This window comes from Gymnoscopelus microlampas (assembly GCF_963454915.1).
Source record: "Gymnoscopelus microlampas genome assembly, chromosome: 15".
Classification (NCBI taxonomy): Eukaryota; Metazoa; Chordata; class Actinopteri; order Myctophiformes; family Myctophidae; genus Gymnoscopelus; species Gymnoscopelus microlampas.
The window spans coordinates 28667671-28692477 of NC_139952.1; the positions used below are offsets into that span (position 1 = coordinate 28667671).

A 24807-nucleotide genomic window follows, 5' to 3' on the forward strand; every position below is an offset into this window, starting at 1 on the left:
TCTCATCACTGTGGGACTGCAGTTGTTCATTAAAGCTCTGCTCTCTCACAGCCATTTCTCCGTTGAAGTTCTCTTCTATCAAACTGCATTGAATCTCCAGCGACTTTAGACGTGAGAGGAGGGCCTCTTCGTTTGCCGTGAACTTGTTTTTTACAGTTTCCATATATTCATTAAAGCTCTGCTCGTTCACAGCGACATCTTTCTTGAAGTTGTCTTGCATCAATTTCCGCTCATTTGCCCAAATAATCTCTCTGGCGGTCCTTTCTTGTTCCATCAAGGTGCATTTCTCCTCCAGCAACTTTTGATTTAAAAGGAGGAGCTCCTCCTTTGCCTTAATCTCCTTCAAGTCCTCCTCCAGGATGAGCAGGTTCTTCTGTTTTGATGCCAGCTGAGCTGTAAGTTTGGCGTTGCTCTTGTTCAGAGCGTCATCCAGTTGCTGTAGGCGCTGCTTTTCCTTTTCAGCCTCAACAATGGACTGACCGTTAAGATCAGAGATGCGTGGTGACATTTTTGACACCTCCTTAAGGATCTCATTGTCACGTTTAGCCTGCGTGTTGGCCCATTTCATCAGATCAGACATGTTTACAGAGGAAGATGACACAACTGTCCTCCTATCCTTTATCTTGTCGTATTGAGACACCATATGGGCATGTCTGAGATCAGCCATGGATGTGTGCTGTGATGTTGCCATGTCCATTTGAAGCATCTGTTAAATATTCTCCCCCTTGTTTCCTGATAACAGTGAATGGCTAGACAGTGGGCTTTCACAAATATATATGATTGTGATGTCACTACCTAAGTAGTACAACACCACAGCTACCATATCGTCACTGTCAGGCGGGAACCAGCCAACTCCATTTTCAGCTTCTTTTTTTTTTCATAAATCAACGCTATTGAACACCCTTTACGTCTAAAAAAAAGGTTTTGAACCAATCAACCAATATTGAACTTTTGACAAAACCTCCAAAGTGCAGTGCTCACACAGAGGACACACGAGGCAGGGTTTCCCCCCCTGTAGTCAGTTAAAACTATGCAGTGTACCTGTTTATCAAACTGAGCACTGACGCTAATGTTATGAAAACAAGTAATTCTATTTTTAAAATCTATGAAGTGTTTTCTGAGGAGAGCAATGTGACAAGAAATGAGTTCATATAGCATTACTCTCGCTAGTTCTACTGAAACTGCAACACCTGTGAATCCCTCTTTGCAGAAGTTATTGTAATATCTAAAGTCCTGCTTATTAATGTAGGCCTATATAATAAATGTAATGAAGCATCAGGGCATTCATTCACACGTTGTGATGCATTGTGAGCTTGGAGATCCATTGTCAGCTTAGTCCCATTTGGAACCTCTCCCACCGCAGCGATTGGAGCTATTGTTCTTATCAATGACGGACAAAACTCCACTTGAGCTGGATTTGGATAAGTTTGTGATAATATAATGACACATGCAGGTATCTGACAATATACTAAGTCACAATACCAACTTTGATGAGGCAGTATTTCTTTGTTTTAAATATATAAGGTTTTCTTAATTTCCTAAAAAATATATATTTTGTTTTTTCATTTCCTGAAAAAGTAACATTTTGGAGTTAGCTGGTTTCTGCCCGACAGCAGAGATATGCTGATTGGCTGCTAAGGCACTCATGAGTGTCCCAGTCATGGGAGTACATCACTTAGGTAAAAGTAGCAATACCGCAGTACAAAAATACTGGGCAGCCATGTGACTCCATGTGAGGAAATGCAGATTACAATCATGGCATTTAAAGACCAAAGGTGTTCTCCCCGCTGAACGCCACATATAAAAAGTTGTCCTCGTCCTTCTCGTTCTCATACAGTTGTCCCATTGTCATGCTTGACTGAGGCACTATCTTGTTAACAAACAAGAATATGGCCTTCTCGGGAAGCAGTTGGATGCGTTTTCTGAATATCATGAGGAACTGAGCCACTGTGATGTCAGGGGGAACCAGGTACTTCCTCTTATCAAGATCAATGTCCACCATCTGTGACACCTTCTCCATAATAACCGGAATCCTATCAGGGCACTTGTCACGCATTTTGGCTGACTCTTTACACCGATGTTCCAGGGAATGTTCCTCTTTGAATGTCCCTTTCATGATTGCTGATCAGATAAGGTAAACAGTTCGGAAAGATTAAATTAACATTAAACAAGTCATCAACAACTTAGGTTTGTTGAAGAATTACCTATGTGTGCGAAGAATGAGCAGGCTTTCTCTTATATACGATGTGTGATGTCACTATCTGTCTTTGATGTCAATACTATGACATCAGTATTGTGATATTTTAATACTGAAGTCATACAGACATCATATACTGTACTGTAGGCTGGCCTCAAAGTACTCTGATAACAGGTACGGATATATATTATTATTATATATATAATTTCAGGACTTTTTGGGGGAGTCTGCTTCGAAAAGCTCTGCCGGTCCCGAGGGCTTGGATAACGGTACAGCACTAGTTGGTACAATGTCACACCCACCTTAGCCTCGATCTCCAGGCTTTTATTTTCCTTCACGTTTTTCTCAAAAATAAGAGCCTGGACCAGGCTGTTGACATTCCTGGCATAGGACGTGGGAGTCAACCTTTCATCTCCCCAACCAACCAGAGTGCAGTGGGCGTCACTCCAAATGTTGTGACATCAGGGCTCTCAATGTTGCGCATTGGGGGAGGAGTATTTTTATGGATATTTTTTAGTTTTTGTCGCATTCCTAAGCCAATAATTTGATGACCAGCGGACCGGTAGGAGGCACAAAGGAGACTCTTTGCGTCTCCTACCGGAACCGCTGCCGGTCATCAAATTATTGGCTTAGGAATGCAACAAAAACAAAAAAATATCCATGAATTCAAGTCTCCATGGGGTGACCAATAGAAAAAAAAAATATTTGGGTGAACTATCCCTTTAAGTTTAGTAGGCTACCAAAGTGGTGTGTGACAAATCATTAGGCCATCCCAGATGACAATTAAAGATGGAGTGCCATGATATTTTTCAACCCTAAAACCTGATCATAAGGTATTATTATTATGTAAGGATTTTTTTCAAAAAAAAAAAGTGTACAGAAATTGTTTAAAAAAAAATGTTTATGTGGACATGCCTCCAGTTCATTAAGTATGCCTGGTTCTCACCTTAGCACCTCCTCCACCACCTTAGCACCACCCACCTGTCCTAGTCCCTCCTCCTGTTTTTTGGGGGCTCTGTGATGTCACTAAAGGGCTGTTTCTCTATTGGCACGTTTGACCCTCAAGATTTCAGCCTCCAGGAAGAAACTCCAAATAATCAGAGAAGACATAAAACAACATAAAACCACCACCGGGGGGCTTAATGAAGTTCTATCAACCTCATAGACACATGAAAAACAGAAAAAGTGCAAAACCATGGCACCACCTCTTTAAGTGAAATGACTAGGCTACTGCACTTCTACACATAATTGACAATTAATAGTAAATTTAAAATAAAACAAAATCACTTATTACACATTAAACTTTGTGCGTCTACAGGCATGTTTTCATCAGATGTTCTTTTAACTTTTTCTTAAAGGTGAATTTTGTGTTTGTATTAATTATGTACTTAGGCAATGAGTTCCATCCTATTACAGCTCTATAGATAGTAGAAGCTTTGAGAATATCTATTCTTGGTGTTACCATATCACCTGAACTGGCTTGTCTAGTCATATGGGTATGTTCATCTCTTCTGTATCCTACCTGGTCAAAGAAATACTGGGGTTTTTGGTCAGTTAAAACATTTCTGAAAAAGGTGAGAGTGCGTGAATGTAATCAATTCTCAACAGTAAGCCATGATAGATTTCTGTGCATTTCTACCACATGTGTGCGCTTGGAGCACTGGAGAGCTAATCTGGCAGCTTTGTTTTGAGCTGTTTGCAATTTCTGTACGTCTTTCTTCTTAGCGGATGACCAAACAACTGGGCAGTACTCAAGGCTTTTACATAACTGTGTGTAGCTGAAGCTGTCACCTCATGTATGTACCTACCAGTGTCAAGTTAGATCTGCACCTTCCAGCCTGCACGCCAGTGTTGCCACACTCCTGTTGTGTACTTGATGATCTGTTTTCAGTGTGTGGTGGAACTGGTGCACAATCCTGCGCTGTTGACTTTCTTTCTTTTCGTACTGTAACAACATTTGAAATCACTTCATACTCAAGCCTACAGTGTTACAATAGACTAAGATTTACATAGCTAATATCATTAGAGCATAGTTGACAACAGACTTTTTTCAGAGCAGCCATTTTGACAAGAAATATTAGGGTAAACAGGTGATGATTAAGGTTGTGTTCCATGGTTCCAGGTCAAACAGCCAGGGTGCTGCTATGGTGCATGTTGGCTCACTGGAAAGGCTCTGCTACACTAATGTGTACATACCACTACAGAGCATTGGAAAAATATAGGAGGATAAACACCTGTGTTTACCATTTCATGTCAATATGGCTCCATGAAAAGTTCAACAACCAGTGACAACAGGTTTATCACAGTGTCATCCCTATGTTCTCCGCTTGCCTTAGGGTTAGGGTTCAGCTCCCTTTATCACCACATTATCATGAAAATTAAATAAGACAGGGGAAATGTTTTAGCCCACTACGGCTGAAACGTTTTAACCACTGGCACAGTATATGTATCAAAAAGTCTACTTGCTTCTTTTAGGAGCGACAAGCACCGAGACAAGACTTGCATCTGAACTAGGACCAGGAGACCTGTTACTGCCAGACCCCTAGTGGTTGAAATCTGAATGGCCGGACTTCGCTTGACGTGTGTGCAGAGGAAAAGAGAAATTCAATTCCGACATCCCCATATATGGACGAAAGAGGGACAGACAATTATCCCCACATATGGACGAAAGAGGGACAGACAATTATCCCCATATATGGACGAGAGAGGGACAGACAAAGCCTCATGTAGGCCGACCCTCTGGGTCTGGCAAAAAAAAGGTTAAAGGTTAATATTGCAATATTGATAAGAACTTCCGGCAGCGTATGGAGTAGACGTGTGTGCAGTAGGCTCCGCTCGTGAGAAGTTCATTTTATAGCTTTTAATCACCCTTAATCTTGTGGTTCATTACTGTGAGGCTATCTAACGGCGTCTGATACCTATCTTGCTTTTGATGGGTCCTAAACCTAATACCAGACTAAACATAAAAACGACGAAGGCACAGAACAAACAAACTGACGACGCCATACCCGGCGTGGACAATACAAACGTCAAGATGAGTTCTGATGCTGCGTCGGTAGCTATACTGGCTGCGATTGAGAAACAGGGCAAGGATTTGAGAGAGTTAATTGAAGATTCTATGGAATCTATAACCACGCGTTTGGACTCTCTTGAAAACTCTCTCAAACTTGTGAAGAAGGAACAAACAGCGGCAGCGAAGAAGGTGGACGGCATTGCCACCGGCCTATCTGACCAAGCCACCCGCCTGGATGCATTAGAGAAGGCCTGTCAAGATCTGAAGGCAGCTAATGAACATCTCTCCAGAAAGGTGATCATCATGGAGGGGCACTCCAGGCGCCTGAATTTGAGGGTCGTGGGGGTCCCTGAAGGCCTGGAAAAGGGTCACCCCACGGCCTTTATGACTGAATTGATCGGTTCACTTTTTGGCCCGGAGGCTTTCGCTAGGCCAGTCGAGGTGGACGTTGCCCACCGCATCCCCGCAGCAGCGGCTGCAGGCCAGCGTCCCCGGGTACTGATCGCCAAGATTCACCGCTATCAAGACAAGGAGCTGATTCTACGTCTGAGCAGGGAGAAAGGCCAGCTCTTCTACAACGGTACCAGACTGCACATCTTCCCGGATTACTCTCCTGAGGTACTTAAACAACGCCAAGCCTTCAGTCCTGTCATCAAGATTCTCCGCGACGCCAATGTGAAAACATCTCTCCGTTTCCCTGCAAAGTTACAAGTCGAGCACAAAGGGAAGACCACTACTTTCATCGATCCCGTCGAAGCCAAGTCCTTTGCCGACACTTTGACTGCATCTGAGTCTGACTGATTCTCCAATCGTGGTTGGTAAAAGCTACAGAACCGCAAGATGTGATATACGCTAACCTAGCGGCTAAACATTTCTTCTTATTGTTTTCTTTTCGTTATTTGCTTTTCTTTTTCCTCTTTTTCTCCTCTCCCTTTTCTTTTTGTTTGTTCTCCTTGTATTAATGATTTGGTATCACACTAAGAGGGTGTTATATAAATAAAAACGGAATGCACTATTTTGGGTTAGTGGCTGTTTATTCATTATCTATTTTATTTATTATTATTATTATTATTATTATTATTTTATGTTGATATTATCATTGCATATAGTAAGGGTGACTAATCGCAAACTATATTTGGTTGATTCATTTATTTTTTCCTTCTCACTGAGCACTAGGCCTACTGAAATTATTGAGCTCTGATGGGTTTAAGAGACCCATACGACTGCCTAGTTGTTTCGATTAGATTATGGGGGCAGGGGCACTGCCAAATTGTTTGGCTTTTAGGTGGGTTGGGGGAGGGTTGGGGGTTTATGTTATGTGTACCAGACTGCATTCATTTATCATTCAGAACGGGTAACCTTATGCCTATCATGTGTTACATTTGTCCTAAGAGGGCGCTATGAGTACGACTAATAACAGTATTGATATTGGAACATTAACTTTTGTCACATGGAATGTAAATGGCTTGGGAAGTCAAGTCAAGAGAGGGAAGGTTTTTTCTTACTTAAAATCACTATCTGCTGATATTATTTTCTTACAAGAGACGCACATCAACCCTTCTGACCAAACTAGACTCAAGGCAAATTGGTTTTCTGAGGTTTATCAATCTACTTTTTCTTCCAAAGCTCGAGGTGTTGCTATTTTATTTAGAAAATGTGTACCCTTTCAATTATCCTCTCTTATCAAAGATCCTAACGGTAGATATCTGATAGTCTCTGGTAAAATCAATAATATACCTATCACTTGTGTCAATATTTATGGTCCCAATACTGACGATCCGGAGTTTTTCCGGAGGGTATTCAATTTATTACCGGATCCGAACTCTACTAATTTGATTATTGGGGGTGACTACAATATTATTTTGGATGGTCATCTCGATCGTTTGTCAACTCGTCCTTCTCCACCTAGTAAATCTGCATGCACCATGAACAACTTGATTAACTCTTTTAATCTAGTTGATATATGGAGAATACAGCACCCTACCGATAAAGAATATTCGTTTTTCTCACATGCTCATAAATCACATGCACGTATCGATTTCTTTCTAATTGATTCCAAGTTAATATCAAATGTTATAAATACAAAATATCAGGGAATCTTAATTTCCGATCATAGTCCTCTCACCATGTCTTTTAAATGGTCCCTTCCCAAAGCCTTTTTTTCTTGGCGCTTTAATTCTCTGCTACTGCAGGATAGTAATTTCAATGTATACATGAAAGCAGCCATTAATGATTTTTTATTATTTAACGATAACGGTGATGTTTCTGACTCTATTTTGTGGGAATCACTCAAGGTCGTGGTGCGAGGTAAAATCATTGCATATGAAGCCTCTAAAAAAAAAGAAAGGCGCAGACGCCTAGCTGAAATCGAGTTGCAACTTTCTGATGCTGAGAGGTTATACACATCATCCTTGTTAATGAATGATCTGTATTCTGTTATGAGATTGAAATATGAATATAATACCATTCTGAGTGACCAGGTTAACAAACAGATACTTAAACTGAGACAAAAACAGTTTGAACTGAGCGACAAGCCAGGTAAACTGTTGGCCAGACAGCTACGGGGTGAACAGGCAAGTAGATCCATCCTTAAACTCAAATCCTCCTCCGGAGAACTATTAACCAATCCTCAAGACATAAATGATTATTTTAGAGATCATTTCGAAAAGTTATACAGAGCTAATTATAATGCAACTGACGACGAGATTGAATCATTCTTGGTCTCTGTTGATCTACCTAAAATAAATGAAATAGCCAAGGCTGACCTTGACTCTGATTTTACCATTAATGAAGTTAACGAGGCGATTAAAACTCTCGCAAGTGGTAAGGCGGCTGGTCCCGATGGATTCTGCGCTGAGTTTTTTAAAGCTTATAGTGATCTTGTTGCCCCCTTGCTACTCAGAATGGTTAAACACTCTATCGATAGCAATATTTTCCCACAGTCATTTTATGAAGCCAATATTTGTTTGTTACCTAAAAAAGGGAAGGATGAAATGGATCCATCAGCCTATAGACCACTTAGCCTTTTAAATTTTGATCAGAAAGTGGTCGCAAAGATCCTATCAAATAGGCTTGCGAGACACATGCCATCTCTTATACACCCTGATCAAAATGGGTTTATGTCTGGCAGATTCTCCTTTTTTAATACTCGTAGACTATTTAATATAATGTACGCTAAATATGAACCAAATGACAAACCCGTAGTGAATACCACCCAACTCACTCCAAATCCAACTCACTCCATGAAGACTTAAGAAATATTCGCCCAACTCACTCCAGGGCTCGCCCAACTCACTCCAGGACCAAACCCAACTCACTCCAGGACCAAACCCAACTCACTCCAGGACCAAACCCAACTCACTCCATGCAATGTCACCAGTGTAATATTGGTTCAATGTGTCAGTGGTGTAAAGTAACTAAGTACATTAACTTAAGTACTGTACTTATGTACAATGTTGGGTATTTGTGCGTTATTTGAGTATTCCCAACTTCCAATGGTTTTACCTCTACTCCACTACATATTGGATCCACATATTGTTTTTTTACTCCACTAAATGCATTTGTTTTACTAGTTACTTTGCAGCTATGAATTATAATATTATAGTGTGTGTGTGTGTGTGTGTGTTTTTCCCCCATTTCATGCCAACAAATTCCTCAATATTGTACTTAATTCCTCAATATTGTACTGTTTTGTAGAGACAGTTAAAACTTTAACCAAGCCTAAAACAGAATAGAGTTAAAAGTAACAAATTCCTCAATATTGTACTTAATTCCTCAATATTGTACTTAAGCACAAATGTCTTCCTCAATAATAATTTGTGGAGTGAGTTGTGCAAATTAAATTTGTGGAGTGAGTTGGCCAAGTGTGTGGAGGGAGTTGGGCAAGTGTGTGGAGTGAGTTGGGCTCTGCTGTGGAGGGAGATGGCTGGAGTGAGTTGGGCGCGATTTGGAGTGAGTTGGATTTGGAGTGAGTTGGGCGGTTACCCCCGTAGTTATATCTCTTGACGCGGAGCGTGCCTTTGATCAGATCGATTGGAGATATATGCATGCCACATTAAGGCACTATGGTTTTGGTGATTCATTTTTGAAATTGGTCAAGATGCTTTATGCCTCCCCTACCTCCTCCGTTCTGACTAACGGCAATAAATCAACATCTTTCAAGCTCCAACGCGGTACGAGGCAGGGCTGTTGTACGAGCTCGTTATTGTTTAATTTAATGCTTGAACCGCTCGCTATAAGTATTAGAAAGCAGCTTGACATCAAAGGAATCAAGGTAGGCAACGTGGAATGTAAATTGTCGCTTTACGCCGATGATTTATTAATCTTTATGATGGATCCATCCTCATCCCTCCCTCCGCTTCTTTCATTAATTAAATGTTTTGGTAAGCTGTCTGGATATTCTATTAACTGGCAAAAGAGCGCATTTATCCCTCTTACAGACAATCTGGATCGGACTTATCTTGATGCTCTACCTTTTAAAATTGCAACAGAACAGTTTACATACCTGGGCTTATCTATTCCTTTGAATCCAAAGTCCCTGTTTAAATATAATTTCTCCCCTCAATTGGATAAACTCAAGTCAGACATCGAGTATTGGAGATCGCTGCCGCTATCTATGATAGGGCGTGTGAACGCAATTAAGATGGTTTCCCTTCCCAGATTTATGTATTTATTTCAGAACATTCCAATCAAGCTCTCATTGTCATTCTTTAAAAAGATTGATTCTATAATAATGTCTTTTATTTGGGGGTACAAAACCAACCGTATCTCAAAGAGTCATTTACAAAAATCTAAGTTACTGGGGGGTTTCTCCCTCCCTGTATTCCAACATTATTATTGGGCAACCAATCTCAGGGTTTTAATTTACTGGCAAGATCAGCTTCCCCAAACTCCCTCTGATGCTCCCAAATGGCTCCAGTTCGAATCTCACGCAGTGAAGAATAGCTCACTTTCAGCTCTCTTGTTCTCCTCTAAGGAGTATCCCGCACACCTAGTTGGAGACAATTTTGTTCTGACAAATTCACTCAAAATTCTGAAGCAGGTAAAACGAGTGCTCTCAGTTCCCGATCTGTCAGTACACTCTCCCATTTGTTCTAATCATAATTTTATTCCATCTCAGTCAGATACAGCTTTTTCATGTTGGAAGGAAAAGGGCCTGATATATTTTTCTGACCTATATATTAATAACCATTTTGCATCATTTACAGAGCTGAAAGAAGCATTTTCTCTTCCACATGCCCATTTTTTTCGTTATTTACAAGTTAGACATTTTGTTCAAAATCATTTCAATAATTTTGAAAATATACCTCAGGAACACTGTTTTTATGCTTTAATGAAACACCATCCAAACTCTAAACACTTAATATCCAAATTTGTCTCACTGTTCTCCAAGTTAGCTATTCCATCAACAACTCATATCAAGACCTCATGGGAGGCTGATATTGGTGTTGAACTGACTAATGAGATCTGGAGCGAGGGGTTGAAAAGGATTCATTTGAGCACAGTCAATGCCAGGTTGCAGCTTGTCCAGTTCAAGGTCATGCACAGATTACATTATTCTAAGGTCAAGATGAATAAAATGTATCCAACTGTTTCCGATACTTGTGATAGATGCAACATCTCCAAGGGTCACACTTTTTGGTCTTGCCCAAGGATTGTTTTATTTTGGCAAAACATTTTTTCATGGTACAGTAGAGTATATGGTTTTTACATCGCACCTGACGCACTAACTGCCCTGTTCGGTTGCTCTGAAGTCTCTCTTGACCTGCCGTACTCTGTCCAGCAGACTCTTATGCTGGGCACACTGGTTGCAAAAAGAATTATCCTGACAGAGTGGAAAAACGCCACCGCTCCTTGCTTCACCAGATGGCTTAATGAATTCATATCGTTGATACACCTGGAGAGGCTTCGTTGCAACAAACAGGACAGTCTGGCAACATTCGAATATATATGGGGTCCTGTCGTGTCCCACCTCGACTCAGTGTGATTGCTCTGTTTTTGTTTTTTTTTCTAAGCTCGAGTGTTGATGTGTCCAACTGCATACTGTGGTCTGTTGTACTCTGCCTATATATATTACCTCATTAAGATAGGTTAATTACTCATGCTTACACATTATAGTCTGGTGTTTGTTTGTCTTGTTTTGTCTTGTCTTATAAAAAACCCAATAAAAATTAATATACAAAAAAAAAAAAGGTTAATATTGCAATAATACTGCACTCAAAATCCCACGGAAGTGAGGAACACCATTTGTATGGGAGCACACTGTATGGGAATAACTGAACTAGAGAATAATTTGGTTTTTGAAGCTGCAGTTGAGGTCTTTGTGCGGAAGGACGATGGAGTTGAGAATAATCACCTCGGCAGGGATGGCCACGTTACATCCCAGAACAGTAATTGAAGGTGTGAGTTTCCCTTCTCTAAACAGGGTCTCACTGTCAATCTTTGCATAGGGGTCATTGGGGTTGGGATTGCTTGGAGTTCCCTCCACTCTCGCCCACTTGCCAATGGTGCTATCCCATCCCACAATGCAATTCAAAACACAGCTGTGATCCTGTAGAGTTGCACCATGCAGGATGATGGATTCTCGCACTCTAACTCCAGCACCAATAGTTACTCTGGTGCCTATGGAGACATTGGGACCCAACACAGCAGTGGGGTCTATATTGGCTGTAGGATGAATATAGACGTTACCACTTATTTCGGGCCCGCTCCCTTCGTTTGAGGCCAGTCTTTTGGGGTGAATTGTATGGTACTGGTTGAGGTACAGACGGCTGGCATAAATTGCAGAGCCGGCAGTCTTGATCTGGCTCCAGAAGCTGATGGTTTTGTAAACGTAGAGCTTGCCCTGTCCTGCCAGGGCAGGGAAAACGTCTTGTTCCAGCCGGATGGCTTCAGCCCGGTGCCGGCAGTTAGAGGGCTCCTCTAACAAAATGTTGTGTTGATTCTTCTGGAAGATGGCACCGATGTGCTGGAAGATGTCTGGGGTAAACAGGTAGATTCCACAGTTGATGAGGTCACTCACGAACGTGCTTGGCTTCTCCACATAATGCAAGACCTCGTTTGTTTCTTGGTTTTCAACAATACAGCCGTAATTCATAGACTGCTTTCTGTTTGCTGTTGTCCCCAGGATAACAAAGCTGCCAGCTTCTCCGTGTTCCTTTTGAAAGTTGAGCATCTCTGGCAAAGGAAACTCTGAACAGATGTCAACATTCATGACAAAGAAATCCTCTGGACTGCCTGAGAGAATTTGATCTCTGAAGTGATAGATGCCCCCTCCGGTGCCCAAGGCAGCGTACTCTTGCAAATATCTAATGGAGATTTTGAATTCCTGCTGTGCATTTGTAAGGAACCTGGTCAGTTCTTCATTTGGTTGATAAAAGCCGATAAGCAAGATCTCCTTCATATTTGGTACCTTGGCACATGCTTCAATGTGATGTTGGAGCATTGGCACTCCGGCTAGTGGAAACAAGGGTTTGGGAACTTCAAATGACAGCGGCCTAAATCTTGTGCCTTTGTGGGGACCTCCAATTAAAATCACTGCCTTCCACATGTTCATTTACAAATATGACAGTGACAGTAAACTCATCTGTTGCTTCATCAGAAGCGCCTTAATAGGAAAAGTACAAATGTCTAATATTTTACTCCGCAGGTCTTTACTTATATAAGCTGAGTGACGTCACTACCCAAATTAGTAATCTGCACCCTGGTCTACATGGATTGGCTGGCACCTGCAAACTGGCTTAGATGTTCTCACTCAACAAAACATTTTCCATAATACCTGAAAGTATCCTGCTGTCCTCAGGGTCATAGGCCTACTATACTGGGTCATACTGATGGCAGTTTGATATAGGATAGGATAGGATATCTAACACTGTGCACTGTTGAAATGATCAAAGCTATTTTCTGCACAAGTCAGGCTGGGAAATCCTTTATGAAACCTTCCCCATTTGGGATTATTGAGAAACAGTTACAAATAACTACAGTACCCAAGTTATGTTGCATTGTATTTGTATGCAGGGAAATAGTTACTTTTTTAAAACGTTTTTCAGTTACTATTTGTACAAATAGATTTTTGTTTGATTCTCTCTTACTCCACACATTTGCAGATTCTTGGATCTTGGACCACCTACTGTACAATGCATAGTGGAATGCTATTATTATTGCAAAATAAGCTGCATTTGAACCTGAACAAGTGCTCCATGTATAAACAATTTATTTCAGTGTCCAATTTCTTTTTATTTATTGTAGCGTCCCGGGCGGCTAGAGTGTATAGAATGTGTATGTATTGTTAATTAATTGCATTTGTGTAGATTTTGTGAATGTTCTACTCGTATACCATAGTATTATATACCAGATTATAGCATCTTTTTGTGCATATTGTGTCTCATTTCCACTAAATTAACTACTGGCATTATTGTAAAGAAAGAGATTTTGCTGTAGTTAGTTTGGACTCTCTCCTGTGATCAAAATGGTGTGGTTAAACCTGTCAAGATCAACCTCCACCAGCATAGGACCCAGGGTCACTGAATCGCTAAGCCTCTCCACCACGGCAAGGTCACAGCAAAAGGAGAGGAGGGGGGGGGGGGTCTTGAGAGATCCCATTCCTCCATTATCTCCACCTTCTCTTCCTCAATGGCCTCCCATTCATCCACCTTCTTCTCCCACTCTTTCAGAGTTTCTTGCAGAGTCTCCTTCTTCTCCAAACTAAGCTTTCAAATGCAGTCTCACCCTCCTAAATTCTCCCTGATATGAGAGTTTCAGCACCATGGACAGTGTTCGGGGGAGGGAAGCCGGGTGGGTGATATTTGTCACTGCATGTATTCCTACGGGCTTGGGCGGCACCTGTCAGCAGGGAGTGTTGGTTGGGAGCAGGGTGTCCAGGTGGGTTCTCCTGTGAGTCAGTGGGATACGACAGCAGTGACAACACAGAAATGTGTGTGGGGAGGAATTAATTGAGAAAAAGGGGGTAAAAGATTAATGGCTAAAAAAAAGACATGCCTGGATCAAATAGCGCACAGCGACACAGGTCTTACAGTTTTTCAAGGCTTCATGAGGTGTGTAATTGATAGAAAATAAGGCATTTTTTTGGTTACTCTTTTAATCTAACCTGTATCCTGCCATCTTCCGACTAACATAGATGTGTCTGGAATGCAGCCACAACTGAAATAATATAAGGATACTTATTACCAGTTTTATCTGCATTTTTCCTAATCCTTTACAGTTGTGTAAAAAAGTGACAAAGAATAAATGCTTTGAAGAAATTACAGTAATCTAAACGTCACTCACTGCAACTTCTGCATCGTGTTCAGGAAATCAAAGCTACATCCTCTCTGAACCTTGGTTATGAATTTGTCTTTTTCACGAGAATGTAATCACTCAAAACAGTGTATTTGACCGTGGCATGTAGTAAGAAAGCTTTCCTCCAGATTTTCTCAGGTGTGAGCATAGTTTGAAGATGGATTCATACCACCTGCCTTTAATGCCATATTGACATCCTGGGACATACATTCTATCAGACGTGTGAGAAATTAAATGAAAAACCAACATAAAATGTGAATGTCTTAGTAAGGTGTTAGGCCACCACGAGCTGCCAGAGCAACTTCAATGCACTTTGGCCTAGATTCTTTAAGTCTAGAACACTACTGGAGAGATGGAACATCATTCAAACCAAAATATTCCCTCATTTGGTGTTTTGATGGTGGTGGAGAGCGCCAAGGGGCTCAACATGTTAGTCCAAAATATGCCATATAGGCTTCCAATTGGGTTGAGATCTGGTCACTGCAAAAGGTCATAGAATATGATTCACATAATTTTCATACTCATCAAACCATTCAGTGACACCTCATGGCCTGTAGATGGTGGCATTGTCATTCTACCAGATTCCACTCCCATCAGGATAGAAATGTTTCATCATAGCATAAAAGTGATCACAGAATAACTTTTTGTTTTGTTTATTAAGAACAGAAAACACAGAGCAGGGGAGCGACATGCAGCAAATGGTCCAGCCGGCCGGGAATAGAACCAAGGATTCGCTGTCAGGCGTTTGAGGTATGTGCCCTAAACACTCACTGTTATCAGGACTCAGAATGACTTTGTATTGATTTGTAGTGATCCATCCCTTTAAGTTCCAAGTCAGCCTGTGCTGGGTCTGGTCACACAAGAAATAAATAATACTTTTTCAAACAACATCCATGTTCTGTTCGTTTGTCAACAATGAATGATCCAAATGGCAAGTTTATTTCAGCAGCTATAATCATACAACAGCGTTAAAGTTGCTTGCGGGCCGCAGCTACTTTTATCTGGCGTTGTTGAAGAAACACTCACACCTGCTGCTGGTTTGCAATCTGGAACCTACCATTGATTAATGGTAGGTTACAGATTGCCCACCAGGGGGCACTAATGTTATAGCTGTGACTATTTGCAATGAAGATGCTTCTGTAATTATGACTCCTTACAGAGAGTTGACAATAAAATCCTAAGTGTTAATTTATCCATTTTAAATTCTGAAAATGTTCAAAATGTACAGTACATCTCAGAGTTAAATTACCCCTAAGGATTGTAGAAGTTGCACACGCAACTATTATAGGGCTGTTATATAGGCTATTTTTTAAAAAGCTATATAATGTATATAGCATGAAAGTTTCCTCAAAATCTTCCAAACATTTCCAAAATGTTTAACAAAAACACAATTTCAAAAAATATAAATATATTTTTACCATAAAAAAATAAAAAATAAAAAAAATCTTTGATCCACAAGCTCGGCTATTTTCATGATTCGTCATACGAAACGTCCTGTAGGTTTTTAAGTGATTAAGTGAGATACTGAAGCCATAAAGGAAACTTTAAGTTGCTTGTAGTGATTGTGTCTGAGCTCGCCATAGAATCTCTAGTCTCCACACAGTCAGTGCCTCAGTCAGACCTGTGAATGTATCTCCATCTGCAGCCAGTACGTGGACCAGAGGAGATGATGATGATGATGCTCAACACAGATGGACTAGTTGTTAGGTCCAGAATATCATTGCGTCTTCTGATTCTGAACAGGCTTAGGGAACAACTAGTCACTATACGCGCTCAAATCCTCAGTGTTCATTTAACTCTGTGAGTGTGCAAAATGTAACCAAAACCCGTTACTTTTAAGGAAATGGGTGGGGGGGGGAGAAGATACGTTCCAATCGACCCAATGTAGTTATTATTTACTCACACAAGCTCTTGTTAAGACTTCTCATTTGAAAAGTCGCCCCGCCTGCACTGTCAGCCAATGCCAACCTGCCCTGCTGTCATCGACCTGCCCCTGAACCCGTGTCAGCTTTCCCAGCTGACACCTCATCTGAACATTCTGAACTGCCACGAGTCATCAACAGTAGTCGGTTTCCGTCCCTGACTCACACACGGGCCCTGACTCTCCCCGGGACCCTCTGTTCAGCTCTGGGGCGTCCTGCCCTTCGAGCCATCTAGCCCATTGGCCACTCTCCCAGTGTGTCTGTCTGTCTGTCTGTCTGTCTGTTTGTCTGCCAGTCTGTCTGCTATAGTCTCTTTGTCTGTCTGTCTACTCCCCGGTCCTCCAGTCTCCCTTTTGACCTGTTTAGCCGCCTTGTGTTGTGTCAAGCCACATGATTGTCTGAATACAAGAACGCTCGCCCCAAAACATGCTTGCCCGGGTCAAATCCGTGACCTCGGAACTGTCGCCACCAGGTATTCCTAAACGTAACCTCAGTAAAACTATGCCTAAACCTAAGCGTATTCCTAAATGTAACCTCTGTAAAACTATGCCTAAACCCAACCTTATTCCTAAATGTAAACTCTGTAAAACTATGCCAAAACCTAAGCTTATTCCTAACCTATTCCTAACCTTATCCTCAATAAAACAAATACAATAATACAAGAACCGGGTTAGCAGTCTGGAAAAAAATGGGGGCGACTGTGTTTTGGGACGAGCGTTCTAGTTACGGTTTGTCTGCTTGCCTGCCTGCCTGCCTGCCTGCCTGTCAGTTTGTACCCTGTCTCTTAGTTTGTGTTACGACTGGGGTCGTATTGGAGGTTATTATTATGAGTTGGTCCTAGTGTGGAAGTGTGTGCCAGAGAGGAGATGTGTGTGTGTATGCAAAACAGGTGTGCCATTCCCAGAAGACGATTGGTGGGGCGCTCTTCCAGGCCTGCAGTGATTGGTGGGGAGCTCACAGCAGTGCTGCCTTCCAAGTGGAAAATAGGGTGGAGGCTCCCTATATATAAGAGGAGCATAGAGCTCAGTGCAGCACGCAGGGGCAGGAGCCCGTCTTCCTCCGCTTCCAACTGGCCACCACACCTTATGTTTTGTTCTTTATGATTTCTATGATTTGACCCAAGTTATTTTCAGTTGATATAAGTTGATCCTGAGGTGATTGTTTCTTTTGCTTATTGTTTATGATAGGAAGGTAAGCTATTGTATTCTTTGTTCTTTTGATAGGTAAGATATATTATTTTTCTGTTAGTTCTTTTGGTTTGTTACTTTAGTTCCTCAGTGAGTTCTACACCCTTATGTTATGACCCAAGGTTATGTTACACTTTTGTTATTACTTTATATATTTATAAATAAACCATTGTTATATTTTTGCACTCCAACCATTTGTTTGTGTGGCTACTTGGGAGTTGGGGAAGGCGGGAACATATTCATGTTGTGTCTCAGGCACCCCTAGACTGGGGCATAACAGTTTGTCTCACGTTGTGCCTGTGTGCTTGTCGATCTGCTTGTCTGTCTGTATGCCTATCTTTCTGTGTGATTCCCTGATTAAGGGATAAACAGAGTAGAAATAATCCAATTAGCCCTAATGGGCATGATCACGATGAAAGTATCTCAGGAGGTATGGCCTTGGAATGACTGGAAGACTGTTTTAACTAGCAGCACAGTGTAGCCTCCTTTAGGGCCATTCCAAGGTTTGTTTCAGTAATGCCTTGTTACTGAGCTGGGAGTTTTTTGATTGAATTCTTTATTCAACAGAAATGTAAACAACATGTGCATGGTACAGTCAGACTGTAAGGCTAAAAGGATAACACAAAAAAGTCCTGGGGACTTGTTTCCATTGTGGTCCGATGTATTCAATTCATCAACATAGCATAAAAGATTAACACAATAATACATGTCATCATCAACAGATACAAAACACTATGTACAAAGGAGAAAGGAAAAAACGGCGGCAGTGACATGACGCCTTCTTTCGATGGGAATTTACAAAATTGATGGATTTTAAGACGCTACAGGAGGCCTGAAATCTTATAAAGCAAATTACAACTTTTATTTGTTCAGCATCAGAATATGCTTTTATTTTAAGCATTGTTTTACGGAGACCTGCATGTATCATCCAATATTTTGATGAAAAATAAGCTGCACAATGTACATTTGGAAGGCATGTAGATGAATGTGCACTAAACTGCACATCCAGACTATCCCTCTCCCCTTCAACTTGCACTGCCGCAGTGTGGTGTTTCAGATCTCATTAGTCAGAAGGCAATTACGTTGACACACTGGTCCAAACATATTATGGACAACCATGCCACTGCCCAATCCACACTAATGCTGTTAGAACCATGAGACACCAAGGGTGATTCCAGTCAGCAGCATCAGCTCTCATGTAAATCCTACCTTCCAAGAACGGAACTAAGACTTTAGAGCAGGTAAACAGAAAAATCCTTTTTAACTCAAGAGTGTTGGATTTTGCTGTGTAGAGCAGCTTTTTTGTTGTAATGCTGTCTTCTGCTGTCTTAATTCCTTAAAGACATTTCCAAACAGCTCTTTGGTTCACACCCCCAAAATGAAAAATAAATAGGTTTAAGAAGGATTAATGGGGTAAGAAGGCGTTTGTTAGACGTTCAGTTGACAAGACATGGACAACAACAAAACATATTTTGAATACAAACATGGGGATCAGGAAATCCAAAGATTCATTCCGCATCCACTCTGTGCGGTGTTTCAGACAATGCACTGTCTGAGAATGTCTCTCATTTGACATGCAAAATTTATAAAAGAGGATACAGGGACCTTTGGTCCAAAAAGGGGAATCTTTATCTATCCATAATCAAAAGGAAACGAGCCTAAAGCGCTACCGGTATTTGAAAGGTTAAAAAAAAAAATCACACCCTGTGTGAAGGAAGCGGTGCCTTTGATGAGCCCCGTTTTGATGTTGTCATCAATATTTGTTTATAGCCCAGCCAATAAGAATGTCCGGCTGTGTCCGGACAGACACACGGACACCCGGACACACGGACACACGGACAAAGTCAGATATAGAGCGGTTGGCACCGCTAAAAAAGAGGGGGGGGGGGGAAATCACCAATTTCATAACTGAACAGGTAAACAATATGCCAACTTGTTTCGGCCTTGGCTTGGACTCATTTTCTTTTGATTATTGACCCTCTATGCTACTTCGTCACATGCTTCAAATGTAATTTTGTATGTCTCTGTGCACGTCTGAATCTCTTTGCTAGCCAGTCTCACATGTTCTCCCGTACTGTTGCTGCTTCTCTGCAGGCTTGAATGCCCCTTGGTGTTCTCCAGTTGATGCCTAATGGTCCCCTCCATGCAGGGGTGTAGTGGGGATTATTTTTAACAGTGAGAACACTAGATTAATGTCAAGCGCACACATTCCCACAATTGTCATCTTCGTTTGAGTCAGTTTAATTTTAGTTATGTTACCCCGCTAATAAATGCAAGACGGACCAAAATGTAGGGTACAAAAATAGCAATTATTTTATCATAGAAAAGGTTTACAAAATGGAACTTGTATTTATTTGCATATCGAAAATGGTTTAAAATGTTAAGAGGGATTCAACTAGCAGGGAATGTAATATATGTCACAGGTAATACAATAGGCCATTGGTTCTCAAAGTGGGGTCCGGGGACCCCCAGCGGTCCTTGAGGGAGTTCCAGGGGGTCCCCAGCTAAATGATAGATTAGCCACCAAATGGACCCTTATGGGTCTGTAACTCTAAGAGTGTACAAATAGAACCAAATGGACCCCATTTGGTGTCCATTTGGTTCCATTTGTACACTCTCAGAGTTAAATTGACATAGATTTTACAATATAAATTGCGGTCCAAGTGATAGAAATGCCATTAAATGGGGGTCTGTAGCCCTAATGCATGTCAAACGGGTCCTTGAAATTAAAATGGTTGAGAATCACTGCTAGAGCCGTAAAAAAATGTCTCTTATGGGGGTCCCTGGCATATCTTTTGAAATGGGGGTCCGCGGGCTATTAAGTGTCAATTTGGGCAAACAGGCATACCGATAACCAGGTCAGCAGCTGCACCCAAACACTCCCTCTCACAACACACTACTAGTGTGATGTGAGGACCCACAATTTAGTGATCTGCTACCTGCCTGTTCAGAAAGGCCTTAAATACCTGTGTCACTTATGACATCACTTCATCTCTGCCTCCCTCTAGGCCCGGGAGTACTACATTCTAGCCTAGCCCCCCCCCCCCCCCCCCCCCCCCACAAGTGAAGCGTCACCCCGACGATTCACTACCAAATGAAAAGATGATTAGAACCGTTACACACTCCTACAGGACCTCCCCATTGTCATACTCTTACTCTGCAAGTGGTGCCACCCTTGGTTCCACTGACCAGGGGAGATGATAAGGATTCAAGGGCCGTCTGCTTTGCATCTGAGGTCAATAAGGATCTCCTTCTCCCTCTGGAAGATGAGTAAACCGTGTTCCGCTTCTCCATGTTACTCTCCAGGGTTTTCTTCAATAAGAATGAGATGGCATCATCTGCCTTGCTGTCCAGGCCTTTCATTCTTGCTCATACTTTCCTATCACACATCATCACACCTGACACTTTTATCCACCCGTTCTAACCTACTGTACTTGCACATGTTTCTTCACCTCTTTTCCACACTCTCCATTGCTTTGGAATGTTGAGTACTTAAAATCCTCCACCTTCCTTATCTCTACTTAAACCCTTTATACTTCATTGCCCAGGATCCCCTCCTTTTTAACCTCTATATCTCTTATGTGAAAATAGCAGATCTACAAGATCACAATATGTCACAACACAGCTGTTTAACAACTGAATGTTCACCCAATACCTACTACTAGTATTATGACATGGCCAGAATAGAGACACTGACATGTATAGCTAGTATACGGCCAATATCAGCCACTGCATTGTAATCTACTGATGACACACATTTGATTCAAAAGATCAGGCATGTATATGAGGTAGCAATGAGCTGGCTCCTTTGAATGTTAATGGAGTCACACAGGGGGCTTTCCAGATTCATCCCAAGGTCTCAGCGATCAGACATACTGACTCGCAATGTGGGCCTCCCAAGTGTACATGTCAAACACACTTTGAAGTTCCTAGCAATCTGGCAACCCCCCCTCAGAGGCTGTTCCTAATGCAGAAACATTGCTACACTTTAACCAAGTGCCTCGATCATTTTCAGAAACATAAAGACAGAGTGAAGAAAAAAATAACAAAGGAAAAGAGAAATGGGCTACTTTTCTTTTCTGTTTTTCCCTCTAATACAAAACACTGGATTGGGAGGTTGGTTTGGGGGGGAATGTTTATGCTCTCTGGGGGACCACAAAGTTGTTAATGACCCTCAGTCTATTAAAAACAAAGAACCCTCTCATAATATTAACATCTCTTGAAATCTTAGTTACAAATGTATGTACAAAGCCTTACCTACCCTATGTAAAATGACCTTAAAGGGCAACTGTGTTGCTTTTTAACCCCAAATCATATTGTTCAACTTACAGTTTACAGTTTATAGTTTAGGCATTTAGCAGACACTCTTAATCCAGAGCGATTTACAGTAAGCAAGGACACAAGATAATACATCATAATACACATAATACACCAAATGCATAAAAATAGTGATCTAATAATAAAGTAATACATAAGTAAACCAATATACTAACTAGAGAAAGTGCTCCTCGGAGCACAGGTCTCCGCCAGGTCAGGTACGATATTGTGGCCTCCTGGTGGCGCTATAATAGGCCAATGTGAAAAGGGTGCCATTTATTCTTCAATCGGACACTGAATTCATGATTTGAGGCATTTTGTTCCAAAAATGTGTTTTGCTAAATTAGACCTAATGGTGGCGCTATAACAGGCCAATGTGAAAAAGGGTGGCATTTCTTCCTTGGCCTAGTGGGAATGTGTTTGTGAAATTTCACGGAAATCGCAAGCTGCGTTCAGGATTTGAGGCATTTCGTTCAAAACGGACCAATCCTGCAAATTTTGGAAGCGAACCTTAGCCAATGAGGATGGAATATGGGAAATCGGACAGATCTGTGTTGATCACATGACTGTAGAGATACTGTGTACCGATTTGCATGACGTTTGGATAAAATCTGTAGGAGTAATGTAAAAAAATGGGTTTTGCACAAATCAGCCTCCAGGTGGCGCTATAACAGGCCCATGTGAAAACTTTGAGGCAGAGGTTCTGAATTGGCATCCAGGGAGTGTGTGTGCACAGTTTCGCAGCGGCCGGGCCAACGGTGCCAGAGATTAGCTGCTAACACACAGACAGGACACACACACGGACACACGGACACACGGACGGACGGAGGGTAAAACATACTCTCTCGCCATGCCTTCGGCCTGGCGGAGACAATAATAACTAATACATACATAAACCAAGAACCAATCATCACCTACAATTGTGAGGAAATGTGAATATTTGACATACAGTAACATTTCCCAATGTGTTCCAGGTTAAGTTAGTAGAACAACAGATAACAACTTTTCCCTCCATGGTGAGATGTACTGTAAGGTGTCAGCATCTGGATTTCCCTGCTTTTTCTTATAGGGTCTTCTTTGCTCTGTTCCCATCATGACATGATAGGCTACATTATAAATCAACTGCGAGGTGATGGTGTTATTTATATTTTTGTCGCGTTTCGTTTCAAACAGAATTGACACCCGCAAATTGTGCCTGTAACTCGGTTATCAACAAAATGGAGGTCTTCATCTGGAACGTAGTGCTGTACTCGCTGTTCAATTGCCAGGTTGCCCTTGAACCAGTCTTCACAGGAAGGTGCAATGAAAGATGCCCCGTGCATTAGATGGGACTCTAAAAAGCCAATCTACCATCACATTGCTGCATGTGTTTTGTTTGCCATTTTCCATTAAGGAGACGCCACACCACTGATCTCAAACACATCATTCTCATGTCTTCCTCAGAGGCTAAGCTTCTCACCTAGATGTGTCATAGTGTTAGGAAACAGCTTTTTTTCATTGACTTTGAGCTGTTACTGTTAGTAGCACTTATCTTCCTTCTGTCAAACCTGTCTTTCATATTATGCATGTGCAGATTGTGCACACACACACACACACACACACACACACACACACACACACACACACACACACACACACACACACACACACACACACACACACACACAAATGTACGTGTGCAAGCACACACGCACATACATGCATTGCCCCTGCAAGCGTAATATAATTGGACAAAGATTTGAAATATGGGCATCTCCCAGTAGAAAGATTTCTCCTGGCAGCAGTGGATTGATAATCAGCTCTTTAAAACACTTCTGGGGTCCTTGCTGTCTTACGAATCAGCAGATTTAACATTCAGGGCCACAACAGTCTCTCTCTTTGTAGTCTCTAATCGTCTAATCCTAATTGCCAGCATGTAGCAAAGTCACAAAACAGAAATGTAATGTGATTAACAACTTTTTTCGTCCCATTTTAATATATTTTTTAGACTATAAAGACAAAAAAAGAAAGAAAAAGAAACAGTAGCGGTGTTGGAGCATGGAGGGGGGCGTGTACAATTGTCAGCTTGTCTTGTGAGACTATATGAGACGAACCTACTGTAATAATCTGAACTTGTCTTCCTGGGTCACTGATATTGCACTGCCAAAATGACTTAACCAAAATGGTTGACCAGAGGTCTGGGGCTGTTTTGTTTAACCATGTCCCGACAATAGATGCAATTAACAGTTATTGTACAGATCAGAACTCTGCTGTCCGAAAACAGAACAAGAAAAAGAAGGCGATTGTGAATCAGAATAGGCGTTAAAAGATATATCATTGGAGAGCTGCCAAAAATAACTTGTAAAACAAGCTGAGGCACATAAAATATTACACTATAAATGAAATCAAGTACTTTGGTCAACGATAGTTGTCTTTATGTGATTTATAAATATATTTGACTTGACTTGACAAGTATGAGTCCAGATTGAGAGACGGTATTCATGGTGGAAGTGATTGATGAGTGATGGTGACAGAACGTCCCTGCAGTAAATATTCCAAAACAACTGTTCCAAATTGACCAATTGGCTCTATGTGTGACAGGTAGGCTATTGCCAGAGGACTACATGCTGAAAGACATTACTATTTTGAATACACATACTGCTGAAACCATCATGCATGACTGTGTAATATTGTGGGATCAGAAAATATTATTCTTGTGAGACCCTGATTGTGACGTGAATGATGAATTAAACTTGGCTACAGTATCTATATTATCTAATTTCCCTTTACAGTGTTGCTCATGCTGTATCATTGTTTGAACTGCAATCCTATCCAGATTACAGCCTGTTAAAAAGTATTTAAAGGTAGCAAGCCATTTTCTTTCCATTTCTGGGG

At 41.4% G+C, this 24807-nt stretch overlaps 2 protein-coding genes across 2 annotated transcripts; both read right to left on the bottom strand.

The window, feature by feature from the left end:
* Window positions 1-1762: 1762 nt before the first annotated feature.
* On the bottom strand, window positions 1763-2116 carry LOC311061162 (gamma-aminobutyric acid receptor-associated protein-like 2; the record flags this gene model as incomplete). The annotated part of the gene is made up of 1 exon (XM_084079720.1): window positions 1763-2116. One exon carries the CDS (start codon window positions 2114-2116, stop codon window positions 1763-1765), a length of 354 nt encoding a protein of 117 aa, XP_083935846.1.
* Window positions 2117-11490: 9374 nt separating this feature from the next.
* Window positions 11491-12759, bottom strand: LOC311061283 (mannose-1-phosphate guanylyltransferase regulatory subunit alpha-A-like; the record flags this gene model as incomplete). The annotated part of the gene is made up of 1 exon (XM_084079840.1): window positions 11491-12759. One exon carries the CDS (start codon window positions 12757-12759, stop codon window positions 11491-11493), a length of 1269 nt encoding a protein of 422 aa, XP_083935966.1.
* Window positions 12760-24807: the final 12048 nt, after the last annotated feature.